General features: G+C 47.9%; 1 protein-coding gene across 9 annotated transcripts in view; it reads right to left on the reverse strand.

Annotated features, from left to right (window-relative positions):
• SAMD11 (sterile alpha motif domain containing 11) overlaps positions 1–20,873 on the reverse strand; it is a 180,895-nt gene that overhangs the window by 101,542 nt on the left and 58,480 nt on the right. For 8 of the 9 annotated variants that reach the window (XM_055001074.1, XM_055001073.1, XM_055001077.1 and 5 more), the window contains exons 3-4: positions 18,217–18,395; positions 7,465–7,515 (exon numbers count right to left, since the gene is read on the reverse strand). In XM_055001074.1, the coding sequence (XP_054857049.1) occupies positions 7,465–7,515; positions 18,217–18,395 (230 nt within the window). The remainder of the gene's footprint in view (positions 1–7,464; positions 7,516–18,216; positions 18,396–20,873) is intronic. The other variant, XM_055001075.1, reaches the window with a different exon arrangement.

The following is a 20,873-nucleotide window of genomic DNA, read 5'->3' on the forward strand; positions in this document are numbered from 1 at the left end:
AATGCAAGCAAATATAGGTGCATGTAATTACATCCAACGAAGCAAACACATATTTTGGCAGGCCCATATTAGCCTTGCAATGCTAATGGGAGTGGAGCGATTCGCAGGGGAGGACTGGCAGGCAAGAGCGAGTGATGAAGCATTCCCACACCTGCCAGTTCTCTCCCAATTACGTTGTTCTTTCCTGAGACTCTGCATCAGTTACGGATACAGATTCGTGGCAGTCTGAGAGCCAAGCTACAAGAGACAAATTACACGAGGAGGAGCACGTGAAGGGAGTCGGCAATGTTAGCCGGGAAGCTGAGTTTTAAAAGAGATTGGAAGGCTTTGTCAATTTCCCTCTCTACAAAGCCAGCAAAGATTGCTTCTCAGAGGGTTTGTTAATTTCCTCTTTGCCTCCTGAAGGCGGACAGTTTCACCTCCCCTTCTAAGAGGCCAAGAGGAAATTAACAAACCCTCTGAACAGCCATCTCCCTGGCTCTGTAGAGAGAGGAAATTGACAAAGCCTTCCAATCTCTTTTAAAACTCAGCTTCCCAACAAACATTGCAACTCCCTTCACACGCTCCTCCTTGCGTAATTCATCTCTTGTAGCTTACCTCGGAGGCACTAGATTCCTGAAGTGACAGGTTGCGGTACTGTATGGTACAGGTGGAGCTAGCTTCTTTATATTAAAAAAAATACTGAATGCAAATGGAAAATAAACACAGCGGGGATTGGGGAAAATAGAACCTCTCCATCTACTGTCAGTGGATAAGTTGAGAGGATGGGGTAACCTGCAGGGAGTTATTATATGGGGGAGCATATAATAATAATAACAACAACATTCGATTTATATACCGCCCTTCAGGACAACTTAACACCCACTCAGAGCGGTTTACAAAGTGTGTTATTATCCTCATGACAGTCAGCCTGTGAGGTGGCTGAGAGAGCTGTGGCTGACTCAAGATTACCCAGCTGGCTTCAAGAGGAAGAATGGAGAATCAAAACCGGCTCTCCAGATTAGAGTCCCACCGCTCTTAACCACTACACCAAACTGGCTCCCCAGTACTGATAGAACAAGAGGTTAACCCAAAGGTGTCATTGAAGAGATGGAATCTGAAAGGAAGAGTTTGGGGTGGGGGAACAAACAAGGTGGCAGGTCTCCAGTGTCTAGGAGGGGGGTTCCAGGCATACAGGACAACACTGTGTCTAGGGGAAGCTTTCTTTCCACCCACAACCTACTGAAAGGTTGTTTCTTCAGGGGAGAGGGGGGGAAGAAAGAGAAGACTGCCTGGCTAATTTTGAAAACTCTCCCCCCGCCAGCAGTTGGCAGACCAACAGTTACCTGAGTTCTGAGGGACACCACCCCCCATCACCCTCCCCAGCCTGGGCCACCTCTCTTCATTGGCTTCCCCGACAGGACCACTGCCGGCGCTTATAAATCTTCCAGCTCGACATCCATCAAGCGTCTATATTATCGATCCTGGCCTGACCGCAGAGCAACGGGGCTCTTAATGCAAAGGCTTGCTGACATCTATGCAAGCAGCACACGGGCTGCAATTCTAATGGGGCACCTGGGTGGATTTCACACTATGTTGCACAGAATTCTGGGTTTCCAGGGGAAATTTCCAAGGGTTCCCTTGGCACGATGATCTGTCATCATGCCAGATGAACTCTGACCACACGTTCGGCGGGCTCATCACACAAACTCCCAGTTTGTGTGAGGCCTAAAAGGCTTAGCCAGTACCCCACACAAACTGGGGCCACACACAGCATGAGGCTGCAGGATTCTGAAGTGACAGAGAGAACTATATTTGCAGATACCATCAGATACCATCAGTGAATGCTTCCCCATGCAAAAACAGAACTCCCTGCAAGCAGAGAGCTAGCACACTGGCAGAAAAGACTTCAGGCCAGCCTTCTCCCTGCTATGCTTGCAAAGAGTTCTTTATTTACACAGAGCAGCATTAAAAATGTGATTGCTCACCTGGAGTCTCAGGTGGAACAGTTTCTCATGCTCGCCAAGCATTCTACCAGTTCACACTGCATGTGTTGATTCTGGCCAAATGCATTTCATTTCATTTATTATAATATTTATCCCCTATCTTTCCTCTTGGCTCAAGGAGGCTTACAAATCATAGTTAAAACTTACAGATTAAAACCAACCCCCCAATGACTTCCCTCCCCTGCTTAAAGATGCCTGTTGGCCATTCTCCATCAAAACTAGCACCAAGCTGTCCCGCAAGCGGCCTCGCTTAGGGACAGGGGTGTGATCCTCCAAGACGGAGCCCCGGCTTTGCATACAAAGGCTCTCAGGTGCACTGTCCTATCTCCCGGTTAAAAATCTCAGGCAGCAGGCAGGAAAAGACCTTGGAGAACTCACTATTGTGAGTTAGATGGGCCAGGTGGGAATTTTGTATGTTCATCTACGCAGAGGTTTCTCTGCTGAAGAGTTGACGTGTGAAGGGCTCACTCCACAGAGGAAGTTACCAAACCACTGGAGTGCCCATCTCCCTCCTCGAGCCGGAAGTTGCTGTCACGAGTCGCATTATCCTCAGGCATCGCCTTTAGACCTTAGAGATTATTTTTCTTTTTAAAAAATACCTTCCAATCTTTCAAGTTAAAACAACAGCATGCCCATCCATCACGTGCTCTCCAGCTGCTGTTTGAAAACCAAACAGGTGTGTCGCCAAACAGAACCTGTTTGTGCACTTCTCACCTCTTTCACCTGACTGGCTCTTTTGACGGCCGTGTCCTGGGTTTGTCAGCCAGGAGTGTGCTTGTTTATGTTGGCTTGGCCTGCAGGAAGAACGTCCTGCTCGGGAGGCTGACTAATCAAACAGGCCATCTTTGGTCACATCACGAGAAGACAAGATTCTCTGGAAAAATGAATAATGCTAGGAAAAGTGGAAGCCAGTAGGAAAAGAGGAAGACCTAAAATGAGATGGCGGGACTCCATCAAAGAAGCCACGTCCTCCAGTTCGCAGGATCTGCGCAAGTCTGTTGGTGATAGGAGGTTTGGGAGGTCTTTCCTTCATAGGGTTGCCGTAGGTTGGAGGCGACTTGACAGCACATAACATAACACGCTCTTTCAAGAACGGCCAAGACTGTCCAGAGGGAACAAAGACACCCCTGCTTGGCCGCAGGCTTGAGGAGAGAACAGCACGTATGCTGCAAACCTGGGTAGCTTGTTAAGCGGCAGCAATTTAAAGAGCCACAAGTACGCCCGGCCGAGTGACAGTGACTGGCTCCCGGGTCACCCAGTCAACTCCATTGTTGATCAGGGATTTGAACCCCAGGATCTTGAGTCCAAACGCAAGACTCTGCCCACTTCGCCACATTGGCCCTCTCTTATGCATGACTTGCAGAGCAATCCTAAGAAGAATTGCTCCAATCCAAGCCCATGGATTTCAATGGGCTTAGGCTGGAGTAACTCTTTTTAGGATTGCATTGTTGGTCACCTGAAGCTACCTTATACTGCGTCAGACCTCTTGCCCATCAATGTCAGCATTGCCTCCTCTGAGGGGCAGCGACTCTCCAGGAGCTCAGGTCAAAGTCTCACACTTCATCTACGACGTGCCCCTTTTAAAACTGAAGGCTTCCTTTCTTCCTTTCTTCCTCCCACTGGAGATGCTGGGGATTGAACCTGGTGCTTTCGGCATGCAAAATGCTCTACCATTGGGCCTATGGCCCCTGCCCAGAAGAAGACTTCGAAGAAGGCCGAGGGCAGGCCAAAAATGCAATACAAAGACGTACGGTATAGGCTGTACCTTTGCAAACTGTTAAGAGCTTTAATACTTGACATTCATGGAGACTGTTTCGCCCACCACAAAATGCATCCCAGAGAACCACAAACTTGAACAAGTTTTCTTTCTGCCCTCTGTTGACTCAGATGGACAATGCTCCCTTGAGAGGGACTTGAACTCTAGAAAAGATCTGAGTTCCTAGCAATTCCCCTTGGAATCAAAGCGAAAACAAGAGTCCTCCATCCGTGGAAGATGCTTAGCTGAACTCCCTGAAGCATTAGGCCTTGAGAGGCTTTGAATACTGACAGGTCTTTGAGAGAAATAAAAAGAAGGGGGAGAAGAGAGAGACAGGGAGAAACCTATGAGGGGGGAAACGCTTCATTTATGGAGCAGTTTGGAAGCGTTTTTATAAAGCGGCGGAAGGTATGATGCATTTTTACAAAGGGAGTGTCGCCACATGCGGCCGCTTCCTTGAAAAGGTGGGGGATAGAAAGGCGCATGAAGGCACCATACTAAAATATCAGCCATGCTCTAACTTCAAAGCACTGAAGAGAAAGGATTACCAATGAGGCCTTGGGAGATTGTAATCTTCCCCTTTTAGGGAGAGGAAAAAAATAAAGGAGTTCCACCGTGTCAGTATTTGGCGCCATAGCAAGGGACCTGTTTGTACCTAATTAAACATTCTTTCATCAGGGACAGCACAGAGACAGTGACTCCAAGGTGACCAGACTGTGCAACAAAACAGGCAGGCACCTTCGTTGGCTCGGGAAGACAGATCAAAGGGAGAAAAGGGAGAAAGAGGGAAGGCAGGGCACGTTTGAGGGTGGGGGAACCCAAAACCACAGGCGCACAAGGTGGTGCGCGGGACTTTTTCCTTTGTTTAAAGGCTTTGCAGGAGTGCCTTGAGATGCCTACGTTACGACACAAGACACCTCGGGGGGAAAAGGTCAGGAAGGCTTCCATCGCCACCAAATCGCACTCTGGAAAATAACATAAAAGCCAGCGGCCAACGTTCCGTGGCAGCCTTCCAAGATTCTGCCACATTCTAGGGTGACTGAGAAAGAGGACCTCGGATTAGGCCAGGCGAAGAAAAATGACTCGCGGTGGCTGAGAACACCAGATCTACTGTAACCCTATTCCCAGCAGCTTCCCTCCCCTTTACTTTCTCCCACTTAAGTGAACAGATGCCAAGAGCTGCAATTCGGGGACACCATGGGGGTAAAGGCAGACCTTCTGCCTTCACAACATACAAGTCATCTCCTTACACACACACACATCTTAAGGCTTAATCGTTGACCTGTACACCTAACAGCCAAAGACCCGAGGAACCTACTCCAAGGAGACCCCATTTTTTTTTTCAAGAATAAGCCTCTGATTTTGTGGCCGTACACGTAACAGCCAGTTTTCAACATTCTGCCCCTCCATCACATTCTTTTGGCTCACTGTTCTCTAGGCCTGTAACCCCGTTCTATACTTCCTGGCCTGCAGTTTTTAAAACCTGAAATACCAGAGATTTGATAAGCAAGAGAGCTCCCAGTTGCACAACGAAATCGGCAGTCTGAACACTTCTTTGCAAAGTTTGGTCATAAGAATATCAGAAGTTCCTGCTAGATCAGATAGCCATCAAATGCAACTGCCTGGTACAGCCAGACGCTCTTAGGAAGCCCGCAGATTAAGTATTACTGATATACTGCCTCTGAAAATGTAGGCTCCTTTTAGCTATCATAACTGTCGACAGACATGTGCTTCGTGAGTGTTTCTGATCTCTATTTAAAGCTATCAAAGCTAAGGGCCAGCAGGATTTGAGTCCAGTGGCACCTCGGAGACCCACAAGATTTTCAGAGTAGAACCTTTCAAGAGTCACAGCTCCCTTCCTCAGACACCGGAACTCAATCCTGAGGTTCTACTGCAGTCCAACACAGAAACCCACCTAATGGCCATTACATGTACTGGCTAACATCTAGCCAGATATTGGACAACCAGAAAGCTGCTGAATACGAACTGAGCAAGTAAGAGCATCAATGTTTGCTATGTCTTTTTAGCAGCTTAACTATGTTGGGCTAGTCTCTCAACAGCTACTAGCCATGACAACTCCTCAGAACTTCAATCCAGAAGCATTCCACCTCTGGGTACAATCACAGGTAGCAAAATCAAAAAGAGTCCAGTAGCACCTTTAAGACTAACCAATTTTATTTTAGCATAAGCTTTCGAGAATCAAGTTCTCTTCGTCAGATGCCTGATACAGAGACTGGTCAAACACAGAAGAGCAAGAGAGGGAAGAGGCAATTAGGGGGGGAGGGGGAGGGAGCAATCAAAACATTCCTTTGCTAGTATATGGAAACATCTCCTTTTGGTGTGTGTATCAGTTGGCTTCAAAGGAGTTTGCCCTGTTAGTTTGTAGAAGCCAAACAGCTAGACCATCCAATTCCAATGCAGTATGGGCCTTCGATAACCACAGCTCTCCCTGCCAGATGCATCTGACAAAGAGATCTGTGGTTCCCGAAAGCCCACGCTTTCTTTGTCAGATGCATCTGGCAGGGACAGCTGGGGTTATCGAAGGCCCATACTGCATTGGAATTGGATGGTCTAGCTGTTTGGCTTCTACAAACTAACAGGGCAAACTCCTTTGAAGCCAACTGATACACACACCAAAAGGAGATGTTTACATATACTAGCAAAGGAATGTTTTGATTGCTCCCTCCCCCTCCCCCCCTAATTGCCTCTTCCCTCTCTTGCTCTTCTGTGTTTGACCAGTCTCTGTATCAGGCATCTGACGAAGAGAACTTGATTCTTGAAAGCTTATGCTAAAATAAAATTGGTTAGTCTTAAAGGTGCTACTGAACTCTTTTTGATTTTGCTACCACAGACTAACACGGCTAACTTCTCTGCATCTAATCACAGGTAGGGAAAGCATTGCCTTCATGCACCACACATGGGCTTCCCCAGAGACAGCAGCAAAGAAAGAGTATCGGATCAGTGCTGTCTAACATTCACTCATGGTTATCTGATGAGACAAGAGCAATCTCTTGATAAAAATACTTAATGTTTCACTAGACATTTTTTAAAAAATTGAATTGAGTTGCGTTGCAGTAAATGTAGGGCTTTTTTCTGGGAAAAGAGGTGGTGGAACTCAGGACCGCACAATGACGTCACTTTGGGTCAGCTGGAACAAGGGGGGAGTTTTTAAAAGTTTAAATCACCCTTGGCGAAAATGGTCACATGGCCGGTGGCCCCGCCCCCTGATCTCCAGACAGAGGGGAGTTTAGATCGCCCTCCATGCCACGGCACGGAGGGCAATCTAAACTCCCCTCTGTCTGGAGATCAGGGGGCGGGGCCACCGGCCATGTGACCATTTTCAAGAGGTGCCGAAACTCCGTTCCACCGCTTTCCAGCTGAAAAAAAGCCCTGAGAAAATGTGAGTTCATTTGCAGCCCTGGCATAGGGTTAAGATCGCTTCATTTCATGCCAAACTCCACACAGAGGTGCACAACTCAAGATTCTTTACCTGACAGTTTTGGTATGCGAATTGTTCTTTCAACCACACTTTCAAAGATAAATGCAGTATTTCTGCCACTCTGACCATTCAAAGAAAGAAGGAAAAGAATGAAGACAAGAGATCAAAGCCACGCAACTGACACGTCAAAACGGGCATCCAAAAGCATCCACAAGCCAACGTTAATGTGTTATCATATAAACATCTTGGCCTACCATACAAACAGCGGGCCCAAAATTTGATACCTGCAAGAGGTCTCGCGGAAAGAGATATTCAGATCCCAGTGTGCATGTATCCTGTGGAGAAAGAAGGGAATGAGAGAGAAAGATTTCAGTCACAGGCACCCGACACAACATCCCATTCACTACATCTTAGACATGGGCCTCCTTATGGCTCAGTGCGTAAGTAATGTTTCCACATCTCGTAACCACAGTTAAGAGACTGAGAACATGCTATGGGCTCGGGCACTTCCTCTCCTCTTCAACACTTGCTGTGGTGTGGTGTTACCTCTGAACAGAGGTTAAAGTCAACCATCGAAAAGAGTCCAGTAGCACCTTTAAGACTAACCAACTTTACTGTAGCATAAGCTTTTGAGAATCACAGTTCTCTTCATCAGATGCGTCGCAGAGAACTCGCATCTGATGAAGAGAACTGTGATTCTCAAAAGCTTATACTACAGTAAAGTTGGTTAGTCTTAAAGGTGCTACTGGACTCTTCGATTTTGCTACTACAGACTAACACGGCTAACTCCTCTGGATCTACAGTCAACCATGATTACCTTAAACCAGGGCTTGACAATCAGCTTCCAGCCCTGGATTCCAAATCTCATTTCAACAGAGCCATACTTTTTGGGTTTGTGGAATTGTAACATGCGCCACAGTTAATGCTAATAAAAGGCTTTGGGCACGAAGGACAGAATGGGTGAGCTTCTGTTACTCTTCCAATCTCTTAACTGGTTGCAATCAGTCAAACAAAACAAAAGCCCAAAGACACCATAAAGACTAACAACACGTATTCTAGTATGAACTTTTGAGCCAGAGCTCACTTCATCAGAGACAATGGAAAGAAAGAAAATCATCTACCACATCATTTGACTGCAATCAGTCAAAGCAGGTTTTCCTAGCCCTTCTTGTAAAATCTACCAACTTTACTCAAAATACCACTCCATTTTATCCTCACAATAACCATGTGAGGTAGGTTAGCCTGCCAAAGAGAGCGCAGCTGGTCCAAGGTCTCCCAGTGAGCTTGCATGGTAGAGTGCCCAGGTCTCTCCATTCCTAGTCTGATGCTCCAACCATTACACCACACTGGCTCTATGCTTTAATCGTAATTTGCCTTTAAACCTTTGGCTAAACTGCTTTCGAGGCCTTCTAGTATAAAAGCAGTATGCAAGCAGGCCAGAAAACCAGTAAATGTGCTGCTTAAAACGGATGGGTGATCTAGCTCGAATCTGCATCGTGTTCGCAGCTGGGAAACAGTGTTTTAAAAAAATGACTTTGCAGGAAGCAGGAGACGCCGAGGCCCAGCGTGCCTGGAGGAAGCCAAATCGCTGCCTTGCCCACGCTGTTTCCCCCACAGACACACTTGCCTTCTTCCAGCTGTAAATAAATCATTAGCCCTTTTCCCACCTCTGAAATTAATTCTGAGTGTTCCGCTTGCTAGCTGGAGAGATGGGATTCCAGGCAAGAGGCAGCCTGTATTTATACGCTGATAGGCAGCAGAGGAGAATTTCCCCCACCACCACGGGCTCCAGGAAGCGGGCAACACCATCTCTTGGCTTCTGTCATCTTGGTAAGATCAGTCTTTTGTAAGGGCTGCCTGGAACACATCATTTCAGTCCGCATCAAGCCCAATGGACCAGCCCGTTCCAGCTCTGCCTGTTCTAATGCCAGATTCGGTCCCCGCAGCAATTCTGTTGAGATGCATTATGCTGCGATTTACTGGTACATGGTCATCCAGCGAGCGTCAATGTCTGAGCAGGAATCTGAACTCGGGTCCGCTGCCAGCAAGCCTAACTTCTGATGCTATCACCACTCTGGGAGACAAGTCCATTGGGCAATGGGACGATGCAGGCTCAGCACGATGCATTTGTGCCGACCTTGAAATCATAGCCCAGTCCAAACTTTTACACATGAATGGGGAAGACCCACCCTGAAATATGCAAGCCCGCCAACTTCATGTCATTTGGTCCTAAGATGCCAACAGAATGCTCCAAAGGGGCCGAAAGCAGAGGAGCGGCTGGAAAGGAAGGGGCAGCGCAGAGAATGGATTCCAAAGAGATGAAGGCACCAGGTGCTCTTTTTGCAGAGAGAGGTACAGGCCACGCCAAATCAGAGAACAGAGGGGTGGAGTATGGCACAGAGCCAAGAATTGCTACAGGAGCTCAAAGATGCCTATGGGGACAATGACTGAAACAGCCAGGCTCCAGGCCAGCTCCCATGTCTCTGGTTGGAAACCCACCTGTGGCCGACTCATCATGGCTATAAGCAGGGCTTTTTTTCAGTGGGAACACGGTGGAACGGAGTTCCGGAACCTCTTGAAAATGGTCACATGGCCGGTGGCCCCGCCCCCTGAGCTCCAGACAGAGGGGAGTTGAGATTGCCCTCCGCGCCATGTGGAGCGGAGGGCAATCTAAACTCCCCTCTGTCTGGAGCTCAGGGGGCGGGGCCACCGGCCATGTGACCATTTTCTCCGAGGGCAACCCACTGAGTTCCACCACCTCTTTCCCCAGAAAAAAGCCCTGGCTATAAGATATTGATTATTTTGGTTGCCAAGGCGTTTGTTGGCCCTATTCACACAAAAATTCCCCACTTCAAACTTGCCCCGCTTCACCTTGACCACCCCCATCTAAACCGATTTTAAGCCCCCATCTTACGTTTCTTTGGAGATTAAGCAGCACTCCCCAAACTCTTGTAGAGAAGTTCTTAAAAAGCAGCAAACTTCAGTAAGATCACACCTTCTACACAGCACCGCCTCACCATTTGGGGAGGGGGCTCCCTCAACAACGCAATCAGAGGGCACCCCTGTTAATTCAACTCTCAAACACATTGCTGGTTCCGGTTCTTTAAAAGTCTCCAAAAAATGGATTAGACACATTCACAGAGAAGAGGTCCCTTGATGGCTATTAACCCAGGGGGCAAAATGGAACTTCAATGTTCAAAGACAGCGTACCTTTGAATAATGGTTAACTGATAACCAACAGCAGGCAGCTCTGGCCTCTGCCTCCTTCCGGCAGGGCTTCACAGAGCACGTGGACTAGACTGACCTCTGGTCTAATCCAGGAAGCCTCTGCTTTTGTTCTTAAAGTATCCAGTATCTGTAGGCACTGCAACCAGGCACAGCCTTCCAGGACGCCATAATGAACTGGTTTCCCAAGAAGGTTTAATGCGGCTCTGCTAGGCTTCCATCAGAGCGTTTTATTGCAAATGGAGGGACAACCATGCAGTTCGGGCACGGGGGTGGCGGTGAGGGGGGGGGGGGGAAGCACATTTTCCTACCTTGGCAACCACCACTATCTGCGGAGCTGGATAATTAAACACCCATATTTAAACAAATGAATAGGTAAGAAATGAAATTAAATCCCAATTATCTTCTATCTCCTCCCCCCCACCAACTCCTTTCCTGGGTAGCTGAACCAAACGCTCGCTCTGCGTTTTTCTAGTTTCTATGGTGTTATCTCCAATTAGATTTCTGGGGCTAATGTGCGTTTCGCTTTAGCGGGTTATTCATTCAATTGAAATCAAATTACCAATAATTTGCAAGCTATCAAGCGGCATGAGCTGCATCCTTGGGTGGGATGGAGGGGCGAGAAGGGCTCCTTATAAATTACTAATAATTAAAAAGAGAGGGCACGGCAAGCAAAAAGCGACCGCGGATGCTCCTCTTTCTGTCGCAGCTCCCCACACCCTTGCTCTTATGTGCGGTCAGCTATAAGGAGTGTAATAAAAACGCGTTCCACTGTGCTTAGAAGAGGCACCCACGTGGGGGGACGGGGACGGAAAGAGGACTAGTTTGTTTCTAAGGCTATGTAGAAAGATAGACTGACAATGTTCCTAAGTATTAAAAAAAAGACACCTAGAAAACAAAAAGGACAGAATTTGGAAGTACCACGGTTCCATAAGTGCACACTAAAGGTTGTGGGGTGTAATCACAGCTGCTGCAGCACAATCCAAGCTGGTCTCTTTCCTTTTCTGGAAGTGAGGAAAATCTGCCTTGCCTATTACCTTTTATTGGATGAACACATAAAGCTGCCTTATACGGAATTGAACCATTGGTCAGTTTTATCTGCTCTGATTGGCTGTAGCTCTCCAGGGTCTCAGTTTTTCACACTGTACTTTTTTTTTAACCTAGGGTGTCAGGGATCGAACTTGGGACCTTCTGCAGCGCAAGCATATGCTCTACCACTGTGCCACGGCTACATGGATCTTAATAAACTCAAAGACCTACAGTCTTCCAGGTCTGAGTCCCCACTTTCTATGCAACAATGAATGAATGAAATCTTGCCCTCAAGTCATTAATTGGCTTATGGAGACCCCTGATGGGGTTTTCAGGGCAAGAGGCTAAGAGAGGCTAAGAGGCTAAGAGGCTAAGAGAGGTTTGCCATTGCCTGCCTCTGCAACCCTGGTCTTCGTTGGAGGTCTCCCATCCAATTACTAACCAAGGTCAACCCTGCTTAGCTTCTGAGATCCGATGAGATCAGGCTCTCCTGGGCTATCTGTGTCAAAGCTCTGTCCAACAAACCACACCAGTTTCTCTTGTCAATGGGAAAAAATGCAGCAAGCTAGCTCCATTAACACAAGACACCAGGGGACTCCGGCAACCAGAGTTGCCAACTCTAGTTTGGGAAATTCCTGAAGATTTGTGTATAGTGCCTGGAGAAGTTGCAGTTTGAGGTGTAAGTTCAGCAGGCATGTGATTACATACAATCTGCCCCCTGGAACTGCCATTTGCTCCAGGGGAACTAATCCCTGTAGTCTGGAGACCAGTTGAAATTCCAGGAGAACTCCAGGTCCCACCTGGAGATTGGTAACCCTACCAGCAACTAGACCAGCCATCTCTTGGTTGGCACCACTGTGGTGACTGGCTGGAAGGGGCAGCAGCTGGTTTGATTGCTGATGCGCTTGAGCATCCGAGGGCCAGTGCCGCAGCTTCTGCTCCCAGAAGAACTCAGGTGACACAAGGTGGCTCTTTGATGGGATTTTTAGCAAGTGTCCTACGTTCAGGCATCAAAGAGTTAAATTGTTGTTCTGTCTGTTTAGTTAGTCAGCTAGTTTGCACTTAGCTGTAAACGTTTCTGTCCCAGAAAGGGGAGTCTTTAGGCTTAATGGGTCTAGGATGGTCTACTAAATGAACCAGTTTTGGGGGGCGGGGGGGGGGGGCAATTAACTAGCAACACATACTAAAGCTTTATTGCTCTTTGTTCAGTCTGCAGTTTTGTCTATCCTATTCTAGTCTGACCATCAAGATGTAGAGAGAGAGCTAAAACCACAGAAGTCTGTCTTTTGATTCGACCGCGCAATAATTACTCTGCAACTTTATCCCCAACGTCCTTCAAGTTCCACCTGCCCCTGTTAAGCCACTCGGGTTGCACCTGGAACTAAGGCACTCATCTCACTGTCGCCACAGGTGAACAGGTTCTTCATGTTTTCTTACTATGTCAAAAGACATGCCAAACCTATTCAATCAGGGGCAGGAGTGGGAGAAAATTTACATAAAGACATAAAGAAGCAAAGCTTCTCCAATATCACTTTCAACCCTCTTAGCAGCAACTTCGCATCAGCCTCCAGTTTTAGTCCACCTAAGAAGCGGCCTTGGTGTCGAACCACGAGATTTTCCTGGTTCAGAGCTCTGTCTTTTAACCATGTGCTACACCTGCGCACTCTCCCGCTGCCCACCCCCCATACACACCTCTTCTCAACTCCCATTTAGGAGGGGATTTCTCTCTTCCTCCCCCCAGCCACCAGTTCCGCAGCACAATAAAGTAGCCATTTCCTCCCGCTATCAAATCTAAGTCCTCATTAGACCGGCTGCCGCTTCCTGGCACTCTGGATCAAATCCAGGGCTCGTTTCCCAGACGGATCTTAAATGTATTTTATTTATTAGGGTGACAGTCATTATTATGAAGTGGCGGCAGAAGCAGGCAGCTGCGCTGGAAGAGGACGCCGCAGGAGTCACGCAGAACCATGCATGGCAAGGGGTGGGGAAGCAGCAGTGAGGAACTGGCTGACCTGCCCCATCTTCCAAAGCCACTTCTAGAAAGTTGGGGCCCCAAAGGAAGTGTGGCCAAGGCCCTTTGCTTGCTAGTTGCCTCCTCTACCTTTAATCGCTTGCTCCTTTCCATCACGTGAAGCTGCTTTATACTGAATCATACCCCTGGGGGCTAGCAACTCTACAGGGTCTCAGGCTGAGGTCTTTCACATCACCTACCGGGGATTGAACCGGGGACCTTCCACACGCCAACCAGATGTAGTACGACTGAGCCACAGCCCCTCTCCAGTGATTCTGGTGTCATGAACCAACCTCATAAAAACTTCCAAGGAAGCAGGTTGACTAATTTGGAATGCAAACAAACATCACACCAGGAGAAGCGGCGACTCTTCTAGGGAATGTGTGTCAGGGGCTGCCCACTGTGGCCTCCTTAATCAATCGTGATGGCCCCTGATTGATCCTAAGACGGCATCTCGTTGTTTCAGGCGGCTTTCTAGCCCCTGTACCACCCTGGTCATTCTGTTAATGAGAGACCAGCTGCAGAAGGGAAGCCATATTCAGGTCAGGTGTTGGTTTTGCTGGATTTTCAGTGGCCTCTCGCCACTTGTGGCCGGCAGAACCCAATTCGCACTGTGAGGAAGGTATGCAAACGTATGCACGCTTGCCTCATTTGCACAATCTATGCAGGTTGCCGAATCACTTGTTCTTGCCAAGCTGGGTGTGTGGGGGGGGGGGGGCGATTCAGCGGAGATTGCAAATTTGGTAATCACCAGACAGATGAACATGGACTTGCGGGCACGGTGCGGTTGTCCCTCTGGGCCCGGCCGCATCTCACAGGTGCCAGAAACATGTAATCATGGGGGAGGCGGAGGGGTCTGGGGTTTGAACTCCAATCAATTAGGGAGTCAAAGAGCAGCGGCCTTCAGAGACGTCAGAAATAGCTTTCCACTTAAGAGAGCGGGGATGCGTCTGACAGACTGACAGCAGCGAACCATTAAAGCTTTCGGCGGAGGCTGGCAATTTTGCTATTAGAAGATGGAAGTCTGGTAAGAGCTGTGCGATGACCCGGTTTGCTGGAGGCAAAATGGAAAGGAAATGGGGGGGGGGGGGAGACTGTGGAGGACAGGAGGCACCTTCCTCTCTTGGGTTCCTCTCGCTAAACCGCAGAGACGCTGGTAACAGCAGTCAAAACATGGTGGCGAAAGGAGGGGAATTCTAAAAGGCAGGGCTTTTTTTCTGGGAAAAGAGGTGGTGGAACTCAGGGGTGGAGCTCAGGACCGCACAATGACGTCACTTTGGGTCAACTGGAACAAGGGGGGAGTTTTTTTTAAGTTTAAATCGCCCTTGGCGAAAATGGTCACATGGCCGGTGGCCCCGCCCCCTGATCTCCAGACAGAGGGGAGTTGAGATTGCCCTCCATGCTGCTCCAGCAGCGTGGAGGGCAATCTAAACTCCCCTCTGTCTGGAGATCAGGGGCGTGGCCACCGGCCATGTGACCATTTTCAAGAGGTGCCAGAACTCCATTCCACTGCGTTCCCGCTGAAAAAAAGCCCTGCTAAAAGGTATCTCTGACCCTCCCTTAACCCTATCCATCAATCTTTCCACGCCACTCCTGCACGAGAGTCCTCAGGCTCTTCTCCACCCCTGGCTCCTTTGACCACTGCAAGCTGAGAAAGCTCTCTGTTACAGTACGTACAGCTCCCAACACACCGGCAACATAAAGTAAAATATCACGATTCCCCAAAAGCCATTTGTGTTTCTCCACAGGAGCATCCAAGCCAACATACACTACATTTACCTGGCTGAGCCTCTCGCTGTAAGTGCAACAGTGTTTTCCCATCAGCCAAGTCAAAGGATTTTTTACCATGTATTTGAGGATCTCGGCCTCTTAGTGATAAATCAATACGAGCCACTTGCGGATTGCGCACCCGTGTATGGATTCCTCTATGAGCAGTTACAGACACATAGCTGCCAAACTCAAGTCAGTTCCATTAGAGGTCTTCTATCTTTGGCCTGATCTTGCATTTGAAAATAAAATTCATACATACAAAAATAATATACAGTCCTCCATAGCTCCATGTGTTGCTGCTTAATCCAGACTAGAGTTCAAAAAAACGATATCTGACCTTGCAAGGTAGGCCAGCAGGCAGGAGCGGCGCCAGGGTTTTTGGCGCTCGCGGCCGGCTGGCGGGCTGGGCGCATGCACCTGCCTGCGTGATGACGTCACGTGTGATGTCCTCATGGGTGCACACACGAGCCGGCCCGACTGCTTCAGCGGGCGGCTGGGATGGTGTGCAGGTGGCCTCCCAGATCTCCCGCTCGGTTGCCCTGCACTGCCCCAGACGCCTGGCCATGGCTGCTGTGCCCAGCCGGGGGCATGTCTTGGCGGCGGCAGCAGTGCGGGGTGGGAGGGCTGGGAAGCTGCAGCTCCATGGCGCGTGCTCCCAACCCCAGCACCTCCACTGCCGCCCCCTCCACCACCCCGTGCCCTGAGGCAACCACTTACCTGGCCTCAATGGGCGCACCGGCCCAGCCAGGAGGAGGAAGGAGAGGTTGCTTTTTTTTTTTAATTTGGAAATTTTTCAATTCATTTTGTAAGCTGTCTTAAATTCTGGGGAAAGGCGGGGTATACAATTTCTAATAAATAAACAAATCTGGGGAACCTTTGCATGGTTCCTTAGCATGCCGTTGCTTGGGCAGAGAGGTGACGCATACCACATTTCCCAGTCTTGCGCCTTCATTCGATAAAACTGCCACAGTTTATGACCAAGAGCATCGATGGATCAAATTAGAGATGTGTTTTGGTTGGGAGGGTTGGGGAGGAGAGACTGTTTGGCCTCCCCCAGCTCCTGAAATCTCTGCTGTTGTAAACCACTGAAGGAGGAGGAAAATGGCTCATCGACTCTTAAGTAATATATACATAAAAACACAAGAAAAGCAATTACATGCTTTTGCTCTCTGTGCCTCTGTTTTTATAGGGCTTGTCTCAGAATCTGAGCAGCTTTGAGCATTAGCGAGAGCAAGATGATGACAGCCAAGAACAGCTGTTAATAAGATAAGTTGGGGCGATGGGGGGGGGCGACAATGAGAAGAACATGCCTGTTGCAGCTACAAGATCTTATGCGCATCATGAGCCAGTGTGATGTAGAAGTTATACCGCCCAACCAGGATCGGAGAGACACAGGTTCAAATCTCCACTCTGCATGATGTTTCCTGAATAACTAGGAGCCAAGCTCTCTCTCTCTGAGAGTCTCTCTACACAAGGCATCTGACATGTGAAGAACACGTGTCGGGAGATGCAACAGTAGCCGGGAAGGGTTGTTTAAAAAGACACAGCTGGTGGCAGGGCAAAAGGCTTTGCGATGCACTGGAGCTGTGTGAAGGGGCTGTGAAATGCCAGAAGGGAAACTTCAGCCCATAATAACTTCTCCAGGTCCAAGCCCGGCTCTGGAAGGCAGCTCCAGCCCATTTCCATTCCTCGCTGCCCTCTGGTTGCCAACCCACACAGTTTTAGACTGGAGAGGTGAAAGTGACAGAGCCTTCGGGGAGGTGAAGATAAAATTAACAAACCCTCTGAGGAGTGATCTCTGCCAGCTCTGTCTTTTAAAACTACACTCGATGAAAACGCATCGAGGTGACTCATGTAGAGACTCTGAGCCTAAACTACTCCACAGGGTCATTGTGTGGATAACATGGGGTGGGAAAAAACTATATAGACCTCCTGAGCTCCTCGGAGGAAGAGCAGGGGAAACGTGTAGTGGGAAGACAGACTGATTCTAGAGTACCAGCAGCCTCAGTTATTTGAGAGATTTTCCATCAAAAATGACCTTTCACTTTCTTGACTGAATGTGTACAGATTTTCAAAATTCTATTGCTTACGGTTCAGCGCTCCTTGGCCGTTTCCACACACATTGAATAATGCACTTTCAATGCACTTTAGTTATCCTTTAGAAGTGGATTTTTTGTTCCACACATGGAAAATCTGTTACAAATGTGCACTAAAGCGTATTGAAAGTGGATTATTTAATGTGTGTGGAAACGGTCCTTTGCTGCCCTCCCTGCAAAAAGCCTGGATGTTCATATTACCTGAGTCACCGCATACCAGTTTATAACAAAAAAAGTTCATGGAGCTTCCCATTCCCTAAACCGCATGAACCATAAAATGATGGTAGAATCAGGTTACTGATTAAACCATGTTTATGTGGATTTTATATTTGGTCAGTTTACTGTTGTCTGGATATCTGTTCGATTGTTGCTTGGATAATGATATGACTATATTCTGGATTTTACATAGCTGAATCCAGGCTACATTTTCTGCCAATGGATTGGGAGCAGGGGTGGGGGTGATTTCCACCAATTCTCTCTTCCTGCTTCAGATCTCCAATTTGCCTCTCACAAGGAACCCCTTTCCCCCTGGAGCAGCACTGCGGTACAGTGGGTAAGGGGAAGAAATGTTCTGTTCCACTGTTCTGCGAAATACCCCTTCCCCCCCAAGACAATTTCATAATCTCTGTCTCTCTCTCACACACACACACACACACACTCATTTAGAGAAACGATGAAGATTCTGTTCTGACAGTTTTGCCCTGAGCAGTTCATATGTTCATGAGCATTCCATGACGTCACAGCAGTTCAAAGCTTCATGAGCATTCCATGACATCACATCAGCTCAGCCAATGACACCGACAGGGATATACAGCCATCAAATCAGGCTCACACTACTTGCAATCCCTGACTTCACAGTATTTGTGATTAACCGAATGTTAATGCTGGGGAAGAGAGGGAAGTACCTTCTTTTCATGATACTAATATGCAAATCCTCTTCTTGCTTGACATCCGGGTGGTGGCCGTTGACCTTGTCACTCTCTTCACTGTCCTCACTGTGTGAAAAAATGGAGGGCAGCTCTTTCTTCGGGGTCCTCGTGGGAGGCAGGGGGATCGTCCTCTTCTCTGCCAAGCGCCCCCGATTCTGGTGAAGGGGAAAGAGTCGGGACCAAAGCGAGAAGCATAGGACAAAGAAGAAGAAGAAGAAAAGATTGATTAGGTGACAGCCGAGATCATTCTCTCAAACTAGCACAATAGAAAACTTCCTTTTTAATACTCATTTAGGGGGGGAGTCTGCTGATTTTCCTGTAATTCTGATGCTTCCTCTTGGAATGTATAGGAAGAATAAAGAGGAAAAGGCACCCACAGACAGGGGTTGCAGAGAGAAAACGGTGCACAGGTGAAGGGCAGCACCTCTCCCAGCTGCCACCTTCTTTCCATTTTGCACATTCTTCAACCATCACACAGTTTCAAATCCTGTGTGTACCTCAGTGTGACAAAACAGCTAAGCTTCTGCCTTGCAGCTGGCCCCATCCTTGCAAATTAAGACTCTTGTCTATGGCAAGGGGTTACTCCAGAGCACGACACCTCCGGACAGGCAGAGCGTAATGCCCACCCGACCTTCCACAGCTGGGTGTTGCAGCAGGTCTTTCCCCTTACAAGTCCTGATTTATTGGGTCAATTAGAGTTGGCAGTGTGCAAATTCCCCAACACAAAGGCAACGGCAGTACCTCCTCTAGTGTGACTTCACAAGCTAAGGAGAACGGTGCTGCCGAGCTCATAAAAACCATTTACGGGCCATTACGGTACCTAGGAGCAGTTACCCAGCCTCAGTGGCTGCCCAGGGACTCATCATATCTAACGAGAGAGGGAGAGAGGAACGGCGACATGGGGAAGAGGGAGCCAGCCCTCCTGGAAACTACCCAAGGTCCCATGAACATAACAGCAGGGAATGTACTCAGAAATCACTTAGCATGGATTCGTTACCCCCTTGGACTTCCTACTGCAACCGCTCTGCCCTACAACCAGGGGGGCTTCTGTCTGCTGACAGGGAAGCAGAGACTGAGTTCTGCAAGTACAGGCACTGAGAGCAGCATTCACTTTTAGCATTAAAGAACTTCTCTTCTTTAACATCTGCACTGCCAATTCAAGAGAGAAAGGCACGTGCATTTGCGTATAACCCTCTTCCATGCATCTCTTGAAATGGAAGCACGTTACTGCAGAAGTTGCTGCCGCTGTGTCAGAGGGCAGGTCCTGATACAGCCAGAGAACAGCCGTTATTCCAGATTAGCACAACAAAATACAAGTGGGACTTTGTGTACGCACTAACGTACAGACATGCATTTATTTTTCCATTCATGTTTTTAAAAGCATTGTTCATTTTCATTATCCTGTCCGTCGCAGCATTCGTCGGCTTTCATTTCTGTTGTTCGACAAGAAACGTGTTTTTAAAAAATCATTATAAAATTATACCGTTGTGCTGTCATGGCCTTGAACAATAACAAGCCAGCCTTTAAAAGGGGATGTGTCTTAACCAAACAAACACTCCTATGATCAAGAAAGCCCTCCCCAAGCTACAGATCCAATAACAGTAGAAACACAGAGGAAAGAAAGACATATCAGCACAACTGTTGCAAAATTTTCTTGATTATGAGGACTGGAAAACACCCCTGTCAGATCTCCTCTTCCCCTGACTCTCCATCCCTCTGACCTTGCTGATGAACCCTCTAACTAGACTGCTAGACCCCAGGAAACAAACAAAATCTAATTTAGGTTTTTAAAAATTTGTTTGGAAATTAATGAACAGCACTGCAGAACTTTGTTAGGCTGTGACTTCTTTCTTAATTTGAGCCATACTACAATTCTTGCTTAATTTGAGCCATATTACAATTCCTTCCTAAAATTCCACACTTAACAGTGCAATCCTAGTCTAAGCCCATTGAAAGATAAAGATAAGACAGGTAAAAGACAGCAGGTAATTTTAAATATATGCGACAGAAACTAGCTATCATTAGAACTGCCAACTCCAAGTGGGGAAATTCTTTCAGATTTGGGGGTGGACCCTGGGAGGGACCTTAGCATGGTATAATGCCATAGAGTCCACCCTACAAAGCAGGATAATTTTTTCCAGAGGAACTGATTTGAACTGAAGAGAGCAATGAAGATGGTGAGGGGTCTGGAGTCCTATGAGGAAAGGTTGAAGCAGCTCAGAGCCAAGCTACAAGTGATGCCTGACACAGGTTGGACACTTGTCAGCTTCCCTCAAGTTTTGATGGGAAATGTAGGCATCCTGGTCTTGCAGCTGTAATGGAGAGCCAAACTGTAAAACCAGGACGCCTACATTTCCCATCAAAACTTGAGGTAAACTGACAAGTGTCCAACCTGTGTAAGGCGTCACTTGTAGCTTGGCTCTCAGTATGTTTAGCCTGGAGAGGTGACAACTGAGAGGTGATATGATAACCATCTTATTTATTTTATTCCATTTATATTCCGCTCTCCCTGCAAGTGGGCTCTTCAAGTACTGTGAAGGGCCGTCACACAGAGGATGGAGCGGAGTGGTTTTCTGCTGCCCCAGAAGGTCAGACCAGAACCAACAGCCTGAAATTAAGTTTTCAGCTTTATA

The sequence above is a fragment of the Eublepharis macularius genome, chromosome 17, assembly GCF_028583425.1.
Source record: "Eublepharis macularius isolate TG4126 chromosome 17, MPM_Emac_v1.0, whole genome shotgun sequence".
NCBI classification, from domain to species: Eukaryota; Metazoa; Chordata; class Lepidosauria; order Squamata; family Eublepharidae; genus Eublepharis; species Eublepharis macularius.